The sequence below is a fragment of the Penaeus chinensis genome, chromosome 29 (genome assembly GCF_019202785.1).
Source record: "Penaeus chinensis breed Huanghai No. 1 chromosome 29, ASM1920278v2, whole genome shotgun sequence".
Taxonomy (NCBI): Eukaryota; Metazoa; Arthropoda; class Malacostraca; order Decapoda; family Penaeidae; genus Penaeus; species Penaeus chinensis.
The window spans coordinates 1,972,312-1,984,811 of NC_061847.1; the positions used below are offsets into that span (position 1 = coordinate 1,972,312).

Consider the following 12,500-nt stretch of genomic DNA (forward strand, 5'->3'; position numbering starts at 1 on the left):
TGTGAGTGAAACAGATTCAAGGAGAAACGTGGATAAAGGAGAAGGAAGGAGAGAGAGAAGAAGAGCGCGGAAAGATGTTGGACATTGTCTTATTCCGGGAAGACCAGGGCGGCAATCCCAACCTCGTGAGGGAGTCCCAGAAAAAGCGGTTTAAGGATGTGAAGGTCGTTGATACTGTCATTGAATTGGACACGAAATGGAGAGCGGGTGAGACTTTTCCCATTTATTATTACTCTTCTTTAAAGGATCATGAATGATATTTGGAGTGAATCTCTCATAGTTCCTTGGTGGTTTTGGTGTCGAGTCAATTGCCGCGAGAGAAATGATTGATTTAGTAAGTTAGGAGACCATTTTCAAAGTGAACATCTGGTAGTAATTTTAAACCTCTGTGTGAATGATGTCATTAGAGATACGTTAACAAAAGCAGCTCTAGTGTTTACAAGAGCTTAGTGCCACTGATACTATTGCTTCTGATATCAGTGACTGCATATGTAGTCTACCATCCAAATATAGTTGTGAAGTTGTCAGCCTTGTGTTCTGTTGGAAATTATGGAAGGCTTTTATGGCCTACAATTGATATGCTCAAAGTGAGTGGTTTGTAACATTATAGTAAAGCTCAAACATAAACTGTAACCCGCTCAAGCTTTTTGTGTTATAAACTCAGTTGTTATAATTTTTTTATGGTCTAGGATATATGACAGAGTATATACCTGTACGAAGTGCCTATATTTACAGTATTGTAATGCAATGTCTATTTAATTTTTTTCTTAGAGTTACAGTCGCGTGCACAATTTGAATTTGCGCCTTACCCATGGCAGGGTAGCGCGCATGACTAACGTATGGGAGCACCCAATGCTTAGTCTGTCCAATGCTCTTTCCTCCCCTGAATACACAGAGGATTCTTTGTTTACCTGGGCTGGGGTTGGCAGTCCCTCAGGAGGGGGAACACAGAGGGCTCAACCTCTTTCATTAAGAAACCGCTCGATCTGTGGAGTGTGGCTGTACGCCTCAACGACGTGCCAAAGTGCTACAAGCCAGGGGTTCAGCTTGATGTACCAAACTCCCGCACTCAAAGTCGGCTCGTTGCCATTAATCTCCATAGAGCATTTTTTCTTTTTTTCTTTTTTCTTTTTTCTATCTTTTTTCTTTTTTCTTTTTTCTTTTCTTTTTTCTTTTCTTTTTCTTTTTTCTTTTCTTTTCTTTTCTTTTCTTTTCTTTTCTTTTCTTTTCTTTTTTTTTCTCTTTTCTCTTTTCTCTTTTTCTTTTCTCTTTTCTCTTTTCTTTTCTTTTCTTTTCTCTTTTCTTTTCTTTTCTTTTCTTTTCTTTTCTTTTCTTTTCTTTTCTTTTCTTTTCTTTTCTTTTCTTTTCTTTTCTTTTCTTTTCTTTTCTTTTCTTTTCTTCTTTTCTTTCTTTTCTTCTTTTCTTTCTTTTCTTCACCTATCAGTAAAGGGGTTAAATGATATAGTGACTGATTCAGTAGTCTGCTTACAGCACAGTTTGAGAATTCCACACTGCGCCCATTTGACATGAACTTCCTGAAAACTAGTCAGTAGACATAGCATTACGATACCATAAACTCTACAGGCATCCAATCAGTCTTTCAGGTAAAATCTAAATTGATTCATACCATCAAAAGCCCCCTAGTCAGGGCTTTGCTCCCCTGGACCCCATAGTTGATATTTCCTAACTATATACCACACCTATCACCCCAGCTAGGGGGCTCAGCCCCTAGACCCTGTGGTCTTCATACAATATGTCCTTACCATACACCCAACCTAACGCTCTAGCCAGGTGGCTCAAACCCTCTGGACCCCTGTAGTATTTACACAGTGCACTCTGACCATATAATCTCTAACCAGGGGGCCTTGCCCCTGGACCTCTATGGTCATTATACAGTACATCATAATCATAAACCCAACCTAATTTCCTAGCCTGGGGGCCCTTCCTGGCCAGACAGTCCAAGACAGTTGGTGGATACAGTATCACTACAGCTAATACAAATAAAGTTTCTTAATATAAATCACAGATTAAACCAGTGCTGCCTTGAAATTGTAGTGTTCATTATAGTATTGTTTTATAAAATGTCTCCACAAGTGCTTAGCCACCAAGGAGTCAGTAGACATCGTGGTTCTGTTTCACCAGATTATATACGATGGAGCTTTGTTTTACCTTTCCCCATAGGCCTTCCATCCCTTATATATATTTATCCATGCTATGTAAATACCTCGTGTTAGATAGTGTATTATATTATGTATGAGTATCTAGACTTAGCAATAAACTTTTCTCCCCTTTTCCAGCTCGACACAATGGGGATGTCCTGAACAGGATGGTGAACGTCATCTCAAAAACCGTCGGAGAAAAAAAGAAGGTGCGTCATTTAGTTACCACTCTTACAGTTGAACTTTGAGTCCAGTGTCCTGTAGGCAAAGATTGTTGGGTAGTGTGATAAGTTTGTAATATTGTGAGGCATTATTTTTACAGTGTGCTATGTATTTTTATATGTTCAGTTATAAGTTTTGAGGTCTGGTGTGTGCTTGGGAAAAGGTTTTGTTTTATGTTTTTTTTTTTTTCATTTTTTTTTTTTTTTTTTAACCCAATGCCGCCGGGGAAAATGAACAAAAAATGGGGAAAATGCTGTGCCTGGTGTGTGCTTGGGAAAAGGTTTTGTTTTATGTTTTTTTTTTTTCATTTTTTTTTTTTTTTAACCCAATGCCGCCGGGGAAAATGAACAAAAAATGGGGAAAATGCTGTGCCTATTTTCTATATATTTGTTGTGAAATGTCTGCCCATAGATGGCTCTGCTAGTGCTTAGCCACAAAGGAGTCAATTAGTAGACCTTGTGACTGTACCTGATTTGAACTGGCAGGAAAAACGTATGTTTTACTAGTGCTATGAATATGGATGGTGTTATTTTTATTGTTAACAATATAATTATTATAATGTTTTTTAATATTAGTAACAGCAAAATAAGATAACTTAAAATATTTTGCAAATCAAAAAAAAGGGGTAAGCAGGCGAGACAGGCAGTACTCGTAACTGGCTCATTGGTGACTTAGTACAAGTATAGCCATCTGTGTTTTAAAACAATCAAACAAGTACTAACAGTGGGCATAGCATGTGTCTACCTGTCCTACCCGTCGGCAAGGGGTTAAGAAATTATATATATTTAATTATTTATTTCATATTAATTTTGTATTATTTTTAGTGATGGTTTTATATATCTTTACATGTTTTATATCTTTGAGCTTTGTTTTTTAATTTAATTTGTATTTTCTCATTATATGTAAATCATTCTTATTTACATATAATACCTTTGTAAGATGTATCATAATAGTTTCAGTAACTTTTTATATTTAGAGCACCTGGGAAATTGGAAAACTGGTTCTGAAATCTGTTGTGTTGTTTTGATTGAAGTTTGGTGCATGTAAAAACACTAGTATTGGTGCGTGAATAAAGGGAGGTTCTTCTTCAGTCAGAAGGAAACCATGTTAACTTTTGTTTTCTTTTAGCTCTTGGTAGATTGGTACATGGTAGATGGACAAACTGTTGTAGTGGGGAAAAAATGAAAGGTTCTTTTCATTGCAGAAAGTTGCTAGGAATTTATTTTTTTTCTACTTTGTATTAGAATCATTATTATTCTTTTCACTTTCATTTTGATCTTTTTAATTACTATTATTGTTGTGATTATTATTATGATTGAAGTGATTATTGTTACTGTTACTATTATTAATGCCATTTCTGTTACTGGTGCACTTACAGTTGCAGTTAGAATTATAGATATTATGACTATTACTATTAGCTTTATTATTATTATAATTGTTACCTCTGATATGACTCTTATTGTTGGTATCATACTGACATTGGAATCAGTTGTTGCTGCTATATATGGCTTACAGAGAACCTAGTGTATATTTTTATCACAGGAAAAGAAAAACAAATTTTATAAAGATTTAGGATCTTTTAAGATTTTCAACTTTTTTCATATCTTCAATCGTTACTCTGAATAAGTATAATAATTTTGTGGAACTGCCAAATTATTAGCAGAAAGTAGAGAATTCATACTGATTCTCTCTCTCTCTCTCTCTCTCTCTCTCTCTCTCTCTCTGTCTCTCTTCTAAACATTGAAACTGATTTTCATTTTATTGAAATTTTGATAGTACTCCAAATCCACACAATAATTAGAAGCAAACACTTATGAGACTGAAGGCATCAGTGCACTTCCCGTGGTCCTCCAACCCCCACCTTACCCTCCCCTCCTCCCCATACCCCTTAACCCAACCACGAAACCCCTCCATGAAGTGCACCTGCTGAGGGTGGCCCCTGTCTCATCCCAGGCTGCCCGGGGAAAAGAGGCACAGGAGCCAGCCGAACCAGAGCCCCTGCCACCGGATGTAGATGCGCTGGAGCGGCACCTGACAGAATACAGCTACGTGCTGGGCCACCAACCCTGCCAGACTGATGCCAAGGTCTTGGCACGCCTCCCGGGGCCCCCTGATACCAACATACACCCTGCCGTCTCACGTTGGGTTGCACACATGCGCTCATTCACCCCTCAGGAACTTAAGGATTTGCCCGACCCCCAGGGGCTACAGTTCAGAGCGCCACTGGTAAGGGAGGGGGGGTGGGGGGGCTGCAGGGTCAGGGAAAGTAGTGAAGATGGGGAGCATGGTAGAGGAGGAGGGGCATCATGCACTTTTGAAGTTGTTTGGGTGTGCTCTGTGATTTTTTCCATGCTTGGAATGTTGCTGTTTTATGCACTGATAGATTTTTTTAACCTTCTGTATACTTCCTTTTTTTCCTAAATAGTGGTGATTGTTTTATTATCATAGCCTTGGTTCCACTTGAATATTTTTTTCTTCTTTCTTGTTCTTGATAAATGACAGACAAAACTGAATTTGTATACTGTATGTGATATTTTTGTACACTTTATTTTGTTTGCATAATATATTTTTTTTATGTTTGTTTTTGTTTTTATTGTTTACTTTTACTGATAATGCAAAGACAAAGGACATGGATCTTCAAATGAAACCTTCTAATTTTATAGAATTTGATGCATTCATTAGAGAGAACTCTATATTTTAATGGTGATAACAGATTTTTTCATCTGTGGTACAGATAACTATCAGATTTATGTCCCAGAAACACCCTTGACAGATACATCAGAGTTTTTGGTGTCTGTTGTGAATGTACCAGTCAGTGTCTGTTATAAATGTACCAGTCAAACCTGTTAAGTAACTGGACAGTTAGGATGTCTGCAAGAGGAAAGTCACCTTACAGATAAATAGAATTATACACTCCAATCATCCAGGATTCAGTGAATAAAGGCATGATGCAAACACACAGGTTCATTAGAAAATTAAACTCCATTGTAGTTGAGAGTGAATAATGTAAGACTAGACAAAGTTAGAGAGGTACATAGATAGATGCATACTTTCAGGACAAAGCACATTATCCTGACTTGCTTACGGGTAGTATAAGAGAGAGGTGTGTGTTGCATTTAAACGCTTCAATTTACCTCGGTTACCTTGCAGGATTCTCTTGTTCTCTGTTTGAAAAGGATTTGATCCATGTTATTTGTCATTCTGATGTTGAATAAAGGTCTTGACATATAAGCAAAGTATTCTGAGTTGCTTATTTAGTCTCCATGGTTTTTAGTGGAATTAATGTTTGTAAATTTCTGTGTGTGTGTGTGTGGGGGGGTGTAAATTTAATTTATTTTTTGGATTGCAGATTTTAAATGTATATATTTAGAGGGGGGTGGGGATTTGTATGCGTTTGTATTGATTTATGTTTTATCTTGAATATTGAATGCATGTCATATTTGTTTTATTCTTAGGAAACGCTTGTCTAATGAGCAAGCAAAGTGCTCAGAGTTGTACCTTTAACCCATTGATCCTGTAGTAGCATATACATACATTCCATGGCTGCTGGGATTATTTTCGCTTATTGATATTTGCATAGTGGGCTTCAGAAGAGCTTCATCACTGAGAAGACATTTACTAGTCTTTCCTATCATACCTGTTTATCCATTTCTTGATTTTTGGAGCTTTTTAGATTTTTGGTTATATGTATTGTCATAACTCAATGCTTATACAACCAATTGTGATAATTATAATAATGCTATTATTGCCTTAAAAAAAAAGATCACAATATTTAAGGAATGGGGAAATTGGGTGAGATATAGGGCCTACTTATTGACTCCTTGGTGACTGAGCACTTTGGAGCCATCTACGTGTAAATAGACTTCGTAAAAACACAATTATTGTGAATAATGTAATTGCTCAATACCAGTGGGTTATGTTCATGATAATATGTCTTGAGCTCTTGAATGGAGAGAAGAATAAAGGCCAGGAATAGATTATGCTCTGTTGTTTCTGTATTCAGAATATGGAATACCATTTGCTCAAGTTCTTATCAGATAACATATTGAAATAAGTAGTTGATTGTTGTAGTTTATCTACAGTCAAGAATAATCAAAAAGGATTCTATGGTTTCCCTAAGGATTTTATTTACAAATGTATCCATCAATTAATTTCTTTTACCGTAACTTCCAGGCAAAGGAAGCTGAAGGAACAGAGACCAATGTACCGGATGAAATCAAGACGAAGTTAACAGAGCTCACCATGGACCTCTTACGACCACTCACAGTGTCCCAGCTGAAGGAGGTGGGTGTTTGGAAGTTTGGTCTGAGTTATTGTATATTATTATTATTTTTTTTTTTTTTTTTTTTTTTTTTTTCATTGGGTATGTGTAAGTTGGATGTATATATGCATTTGTCTTTACCTGTTTTATATGTATAGGTGTGTGTGTGTGTCTGTCAGAGTGTATTTGAGTTTGACATCATTATAATATGAGAAAACTTGGTGTCACATACTTAGAACTGTACAAAGTGCCGTCAGAGACTAAACTGAGAAACATAGTATGGTCAGACTCTTAACTTTCCCCTTGCATCCTCAGGTCAGGAAGCTGGTTGACGAAGCCATGGCCCAGAACAACGAGGAGCTTGTCAAAACGGAGAACGAGAGAGACTCCATCCTGAAGGAGATCGGAAATCTTGTTCCAGACGATGTGCCCGTCAGTGACAATGAGGTACGACTAGCCTCGGTCTTGAGGATATGTGAAAGCTTTGATTGTGTTCTTATTTAGTCAAGTGATTAAATGGCTCTGTATGTGAGTAATGAGCAATTAAATAGTGGTATGAGGTTTTATGATGTTAAGGTTTAGTACTTTAGAAGAGAGCTGATCTAATTCTATTATCTTTTTCCTTACTCTCGCCCTCTTTTTGTTTTCCTTTCTTTTTTTCCTCTTCTTCTTTTTCTGTTCTTTTCTTCTTTTTTTTTTTTTCTTTTCACTTTCCCTTTTCTTTTCTTTTCTTTTCTTTCCTTTCCTTCCTTTCCTTTCCTTTCCTTTTTTTTCCTTTTGCTTTGATCCTCCTCCTCCTTCGGTATTCTTTCTCTCCATTCTCTTCTTTTCAATGTAAGACTTTCTTTCCAGGATAACAATGCCATTGTGAGAACATTCGGCGAAGAGACTAAAAAGAAGTATTCACATGTCGACCTGATATCCATGATTGGAGGTGTTGATAGCAAGCGTGGAGCTGTGACCTCAGGTCAGTCTTAGTGTTTTCTTAGAGGTTGAATATTATACACATGCAGCTCTCTCCCTCTCTCTCCCTTTCCCTTCTTCCTTATATCTTTTTCTATACATTCTGTCTTATAATTTTATCAACAACGACTAGTACTAATAAAGAGATACCACAAATAGTTATTATAATGATAATATTAAATCTTTGTACAGGTGCCCGTGGCTACTACCTCATGGGCCCAGCCGTGTTCCTCGAGCGTGCGGTCGTGGAGCTGTCCCTGAGCTTCCTCAACAAGAAGGGCTACACTCCCTTGGTGACACCTTTCTTCATGCGCAAGGAGGTCATGCAAGAGGTGGCGCAGCTCTCGCAGTTCGACGAGGAGCTCTACAAGGTGTGCGATTTGGGTTGCCGTTGGTTGCGGTATGGGGTGGTAGTGGTTGGGCCAGTGGTTGGTGTTTGGTTGATTGGTCACTGCTAAAGGGTTGAAATGAGAAAATATGTCTCTGATTATCGTGTGTCGTTATCGTTATTATTTGCAATTTTATTCTTCCTTGGCTAATGTCTCTTGTCTCCACCCCTGTGAAAAAGGTCCTAGGGAAGGGTGATGTTCCTGGATCAGATCTGGTGGATGAGAAATACCTCATTGCCACATCAGAGCAGCCTATTGCAGCCTTCCATCGTGATGAGTGGATCCCTGTTGATCAGCTGCCTATCAAGTAAGTCTCTCTCTCTCTCTCTCTCTCCTCTTCCCTCTCCCCCTCTCCCCCTCTCCCCCTCTCCCCTCTCCCCCTCCCCCCTCCCCCCTCCCCTCCCTCTCCCCTCCCTCTCCCTCTCCCTCTCCCTCTCTCTCTACCTCTCTTTCTCTCTCTCTCTACTCTCTTTCTCTCTCCCTCTCTCCTCTACTCTCTCTCTCTTCCTCTCTCTCCTCTCTCTCTCTCTCTCTCTCTCTCTCTCTCTCTCTCTCTCTCTCCTCTCTCTCTCCTCTCTCTCTCTCTCTCTCTCTCTCCCTCTCTCTCTCTCTCTCTCTCTTCTCTCTCTCCTCCTCCTCTCTCTCTCTCTCTCCTCTCTCTCCCTCCCCCTCCCTCCTTCCCTCCCTCCCTCCCTCCCACTCCTCCCCTCTCTCTCCTCCTTATCTCTTTCTTGTATTTTTTTCCTGGTCTTGGTTATTTTTCCTGTATGTTTCATTTTATTTGTTTTCTTTCTTTTGTTGAAATCAAGATTCTAGCAGCTTGTTAAATATTACTTCAGTTTCTGCTGCGCTATTGGCATTCAACGCAAAGCAAGCCAGACTGTCTCCTCTAATTAATGAATAATAATAAAAATTCAGTAAATGAATTTATTCAGAGAATTCATTCATTAACATCAACATTGTCTCCCTGCAGGTACTCGGGTTTGTCTTACTGCTTCCGTCAAGAGGTAGGCTCGCACGGGAGAGACACCAGAGGCATCTTCAGGGTGCACCAGTTCCAGAAGGTGAGGGAGAAGTGAGGGGCAGTTTTTCACTTGCAAATTTGAGTATGATAAGGAAGTGTGTTTGGTATAAATGTGTGTTTATTTTGATATTTGTGTGTGGGAGGGGTTGCTATTTATTTATATTTTTTTATGGTACATGATGTTAATGAAGATGACGATAATTATTATTGTTAATATTATTATTATTACTACTACTATTATTATTACCATTATGATTATTAGTATTACTAGTATGCTAAGTGTGTGTCTGTGAGAATGAGTGAATGTGTGTGTGCTTGCACTGTGTATGTCCTAATAGGAGATAACTTACTAATCTAGAAAGACTGTGTCTGTGGTATTAAAACAGCAAAGTCTAGACCTTGCACAAGAATAATTTGAGCATGACACCAACATTCCTGCATTTGTTCCCCTCAGGTAGAGCAGTTCTGCCTGACATCACCCCATGATGGAGCTTCATGGGCCATGATGGAAGAGATGATCACCAATGCAGAGGACTTCTGCAAGGCCCTGGGACTTCCCTATCGCGTGGTCAACATTGTGTCTGGTGAACTCAATAACGCAGCTGCCAAGAAGCTCGACTTGGAGGCGTACTTCCCTGGATCAGGTGATTTTTTTCTCTTTCGCTCTCTCTCTTTGTTCTTGCTTTTTTGCTTTTTCTCTCTCCTTTCTTTTCTTTGTTTTCTATTTTCTTTTCTCTTCTCTTTTCACCCTTCTTGCTCTCTCTTTTATGGAATAAGGAATTATTACATTAAATATTCATGAATAACTTCTTTATGTATTTCATTTATTGCATTTTATATATTTTTCCCAATCTTCTCTTTTCGTCTACTCTTTCTTAATGTGAATTTGATGTGATTTTCCATGCCCATTTGCTCTGCCTCATTGCTTTTGATTTCTTTCCGTAGCTGCCTACAGGGAGCTGGTGTCTTGCTCAAATTGCCTCGACTACCAGTCAAGGAGACTAAAGGTCCGTTATGGAGCAACCAAGAAGATGAACACTGCGGTAAGTGCCTCGCAAAAATTAACTGATAAAAGATAGGATTTTGTTTTAGGGAATTAGAGTTGTAATTTTATTATGTTCTTAAAATTTATTTATCAAGATACTTTTTTCTTTCATGTTTTACAGTCCTTTCCTTTTTACTTTAGGAAGGAATAAAAATTCCCTGTAGAATCTCTGCTTTTACTACCTTGTATGTCAGCTCTCTGCGATATGAGTGAAATGTGAAGTCCTTCCCATTCCAGTGATAGGTCATTTCCATGATCTTGGTTGGATTTACGCATGAACTTAGAATATAACAGAAGGCTTCTCTATTAACCCAATGGCGCCGGGTATAGCAAATTAAAAAAAACTCTACGCTCTGGCGAACGGCGGCAGCGCGCCGACTCCGAGCGCGTGATATCGGTCCATCAAGCCGAATCATTGCCTCAGGGCATTTTGGCGCGGCGCCGCTGCGGACAGCCGCACGCCGCACATCGTGCGTATTGTTATGACGGCGATAGCCGTGACCCGTCGCCATTGGGTTAAGACCTCTCTTTTGAATTTTTATACCTGCCAACCTGTCACTTTTCAAATTTCATTTACTTAATCTAATAATATTCTTTTACAATCTTTCAATTAATCCAAAAGCTCATGTTCTTAAAATTTATTTATCAAGATACTTTTTTCTTTCATGTTTTACAGTCCTTTCCTTTTTACTTTAGGAAGGAATAAAAATTCCCTGTAGAATCTCTGCTTTTACTACCTTGTATGTCAGCTCTCTGCGATATGAGTGAAATGTGAAGTCCTTCCCATTCCAGTGATAGGTCATTTCCATGATCTTGGTTGGATTTACGCATGAACTTAGAATATAACAGAAGGCTTCTCTATTAACCCAATGGCGCCGGGTATAGCAAATTAAAAAAAACTCTACGCTCTGGCGAACGGCGGCAGCGCGCCGACTCCGAGCGCGTGATATCGGTCCATCAAGCCGAATCATTGCCTCAGGGCATTTTGGCGCGGCGCCGCTGCGGACAGCCGCACGCCGCACATCGTGCGTATTGTTATGACGGCGATAGCCGTGACCCGTCGCCATTGGGTTAAGACCTCTCTTTTGAATTTTTATACCTGCCAACCTGTCACTTTTCAAATTTCATTTACTTAATCTAATAATATTCTTTTACAATCTTTCAATTAATCCAAAAGCTCATCAGTTTTCTCACCATTTCCACCCCTCCCAAAAGGTTGAGTATGTGCACATGCTGAACGCCACCATGTGTGCAACCACGAGAGTGATTTGTGCCTTGTTAGAGAACTACCAGACTGAGGATGGCATTGTTGTCCCAGATGCCATTAGGCAGTATATGCCAGAAGGTGAGGAAGTGTAACTAGTTTTTAATGTCTCCTTTATTTATTTACTTTAACTAAATTGGCTAAGATGGATGCCTCCTCTCTGTGAGCCATATCAGATTTATGTACTTAGTCAAAAGGATATCCTGTTTGTGTATTTACATAATTGTTTTGGTTTGTGAATGGTTGTAGTTTGTTGTACATCATTACTTTTTCATATTTATTATATTAATTTTTAAATGATTGTTGTACTCATAGATTTAAATCTTAAGTTGGATAAATACAGATGTCATGAATACCTACAAAATGTAGAAAGATGAAAAATTAAGCACGCATTCAAAAATATGAATAAAGCGATGCTGAATGTGATTGTTCCAGAAACACTTGCCTTTCATTTTGAGATTAGTGAAAAAAAAAGTGTATTGGAATTTTAACCAATTGGTGTCAGGTACATGTACTGTCCACTGTAGATTTCTTTCGTGAATTTTGTTAACACGGATTGTTCCAGAAGTGCTTAGTCATTAAGGAGTCAGTTAGTAGGCCTAACTGACCTCCCCTAATTTTCTTATTCCTTGTAGTTTTGATGAAAAGTTATTCAAAAAGTAGATAGGACTAGTCATTGACTCTTTGGCAACCAAACCCATATGTCAATGAATTAAGATGGAAAGCATGTATATTAGGGCAAAGGTAAATGTTACTTATATTTTTAAGAATAGGTGTGTATTTTGAGAGTAAATGTAAGTTAAACTCTGAGATGATAAGATTTACTAATAGATTTCCTTCTACTTCCACAGCCTACAAAGAATTCATTCCCTTCAAGTATCCAGCACCAATTGACGAGGAAGCAGCAAAGAAGAAAAAGAAGGGGGGGGGGAAGAACAAGCAAGAAGAGTGATATTAAACGGAGACGGGAAGAACACAAATAAAACAACGCTTACCTTAATGGACACTTCATTGATGTAAAGAATTCTATTGATAAATTAAATTTTTCTCCAGCTTTATTTATTAGATGATTAAAAAAAAGTAATCTCAAAAGGGTAAGCTTCATTTAATCACAACATAAATCCTATTTTTTAATTTATATTTATGGATGATTTAGTATAGTGGTGAGGATGT

General features: G+C 38.3%; 1 protein-coding gene across 2 annotated transcripts in view; it reads left to right on the forward strand.

Annotated features, from left to right (window-relative positions):
- The window catches only part of LOC125040792 (probable serine--tRNA ligase, cytoplasmic), a 12,602-nt gene that overhangs the window by 37 nt on the left and 65 nt on the right, over positions 1 to 12,500 (forward strand). Inside the window, exons 1-13 of one of the 2 annotated variants that reach the window (XM_047635519.1) lie at positions 1 to 207; positions 2,298 to 2,368; positions 4,335 to 4,607; positions 6,555 to 6,665; positions 6,958 to 7,089; positions 7,495 to 7,609; positions 7,798 to 7,976; positions 8,174 to 8,301; positions 8,968 to 9,058; positions 9,473 to 9,662; positions 9,964 to 10,061; positions 11,279 to 11,408; positions 12,179 to 12,500. The exon at positions 1 to 207 is cut by the window's left edge and continues 37 nt beyond it; the exon at positions 12,179 to 12,500 is cut by the window's right edge and continues 65 nt beyond it. In XM_047635519.1, coding sequence (XP_047491475.1) covers positions 75 to 207; positions 2,298 to 2,368; positions 4,335 to 4,607; positions 6,555 to 6,665; positions 6,958 to 7,089; positions 7,495 to 7,609; positions 7,798 to 7,976; positions 8,174 to 8,301; positions 8,968 to 9,058; positions 9,473 to 9,662; positions 9,964 to 10,061; positions 11,279 to 11,408; positions 12,179 to 12,279 — 1,752 coding nt within the window. In that variant the 5' untranslated portion in view covers positions 1 to 74 and the 3' untranslated portion in view covers positions 12,280 to 12,500. The remainder of the gene's footprint in view (positions 208 to 2,297; positions 2,369 to 4,334; positions 4,608 to 6,554; positions 6,666 to 6,957; positions 7,090 to 7,494; positions 7,610 to 7,797; positions 7,977 to 8,173; positions 8,302 to 8,967; positions 9,059 to 9,472; positions 9,663 to 9,963; positions 10,062 to 11,278; positions 11,409 to 12,178) is intronic. The other variant, XM_047635520.1, reaches the window with a different exon arrangement.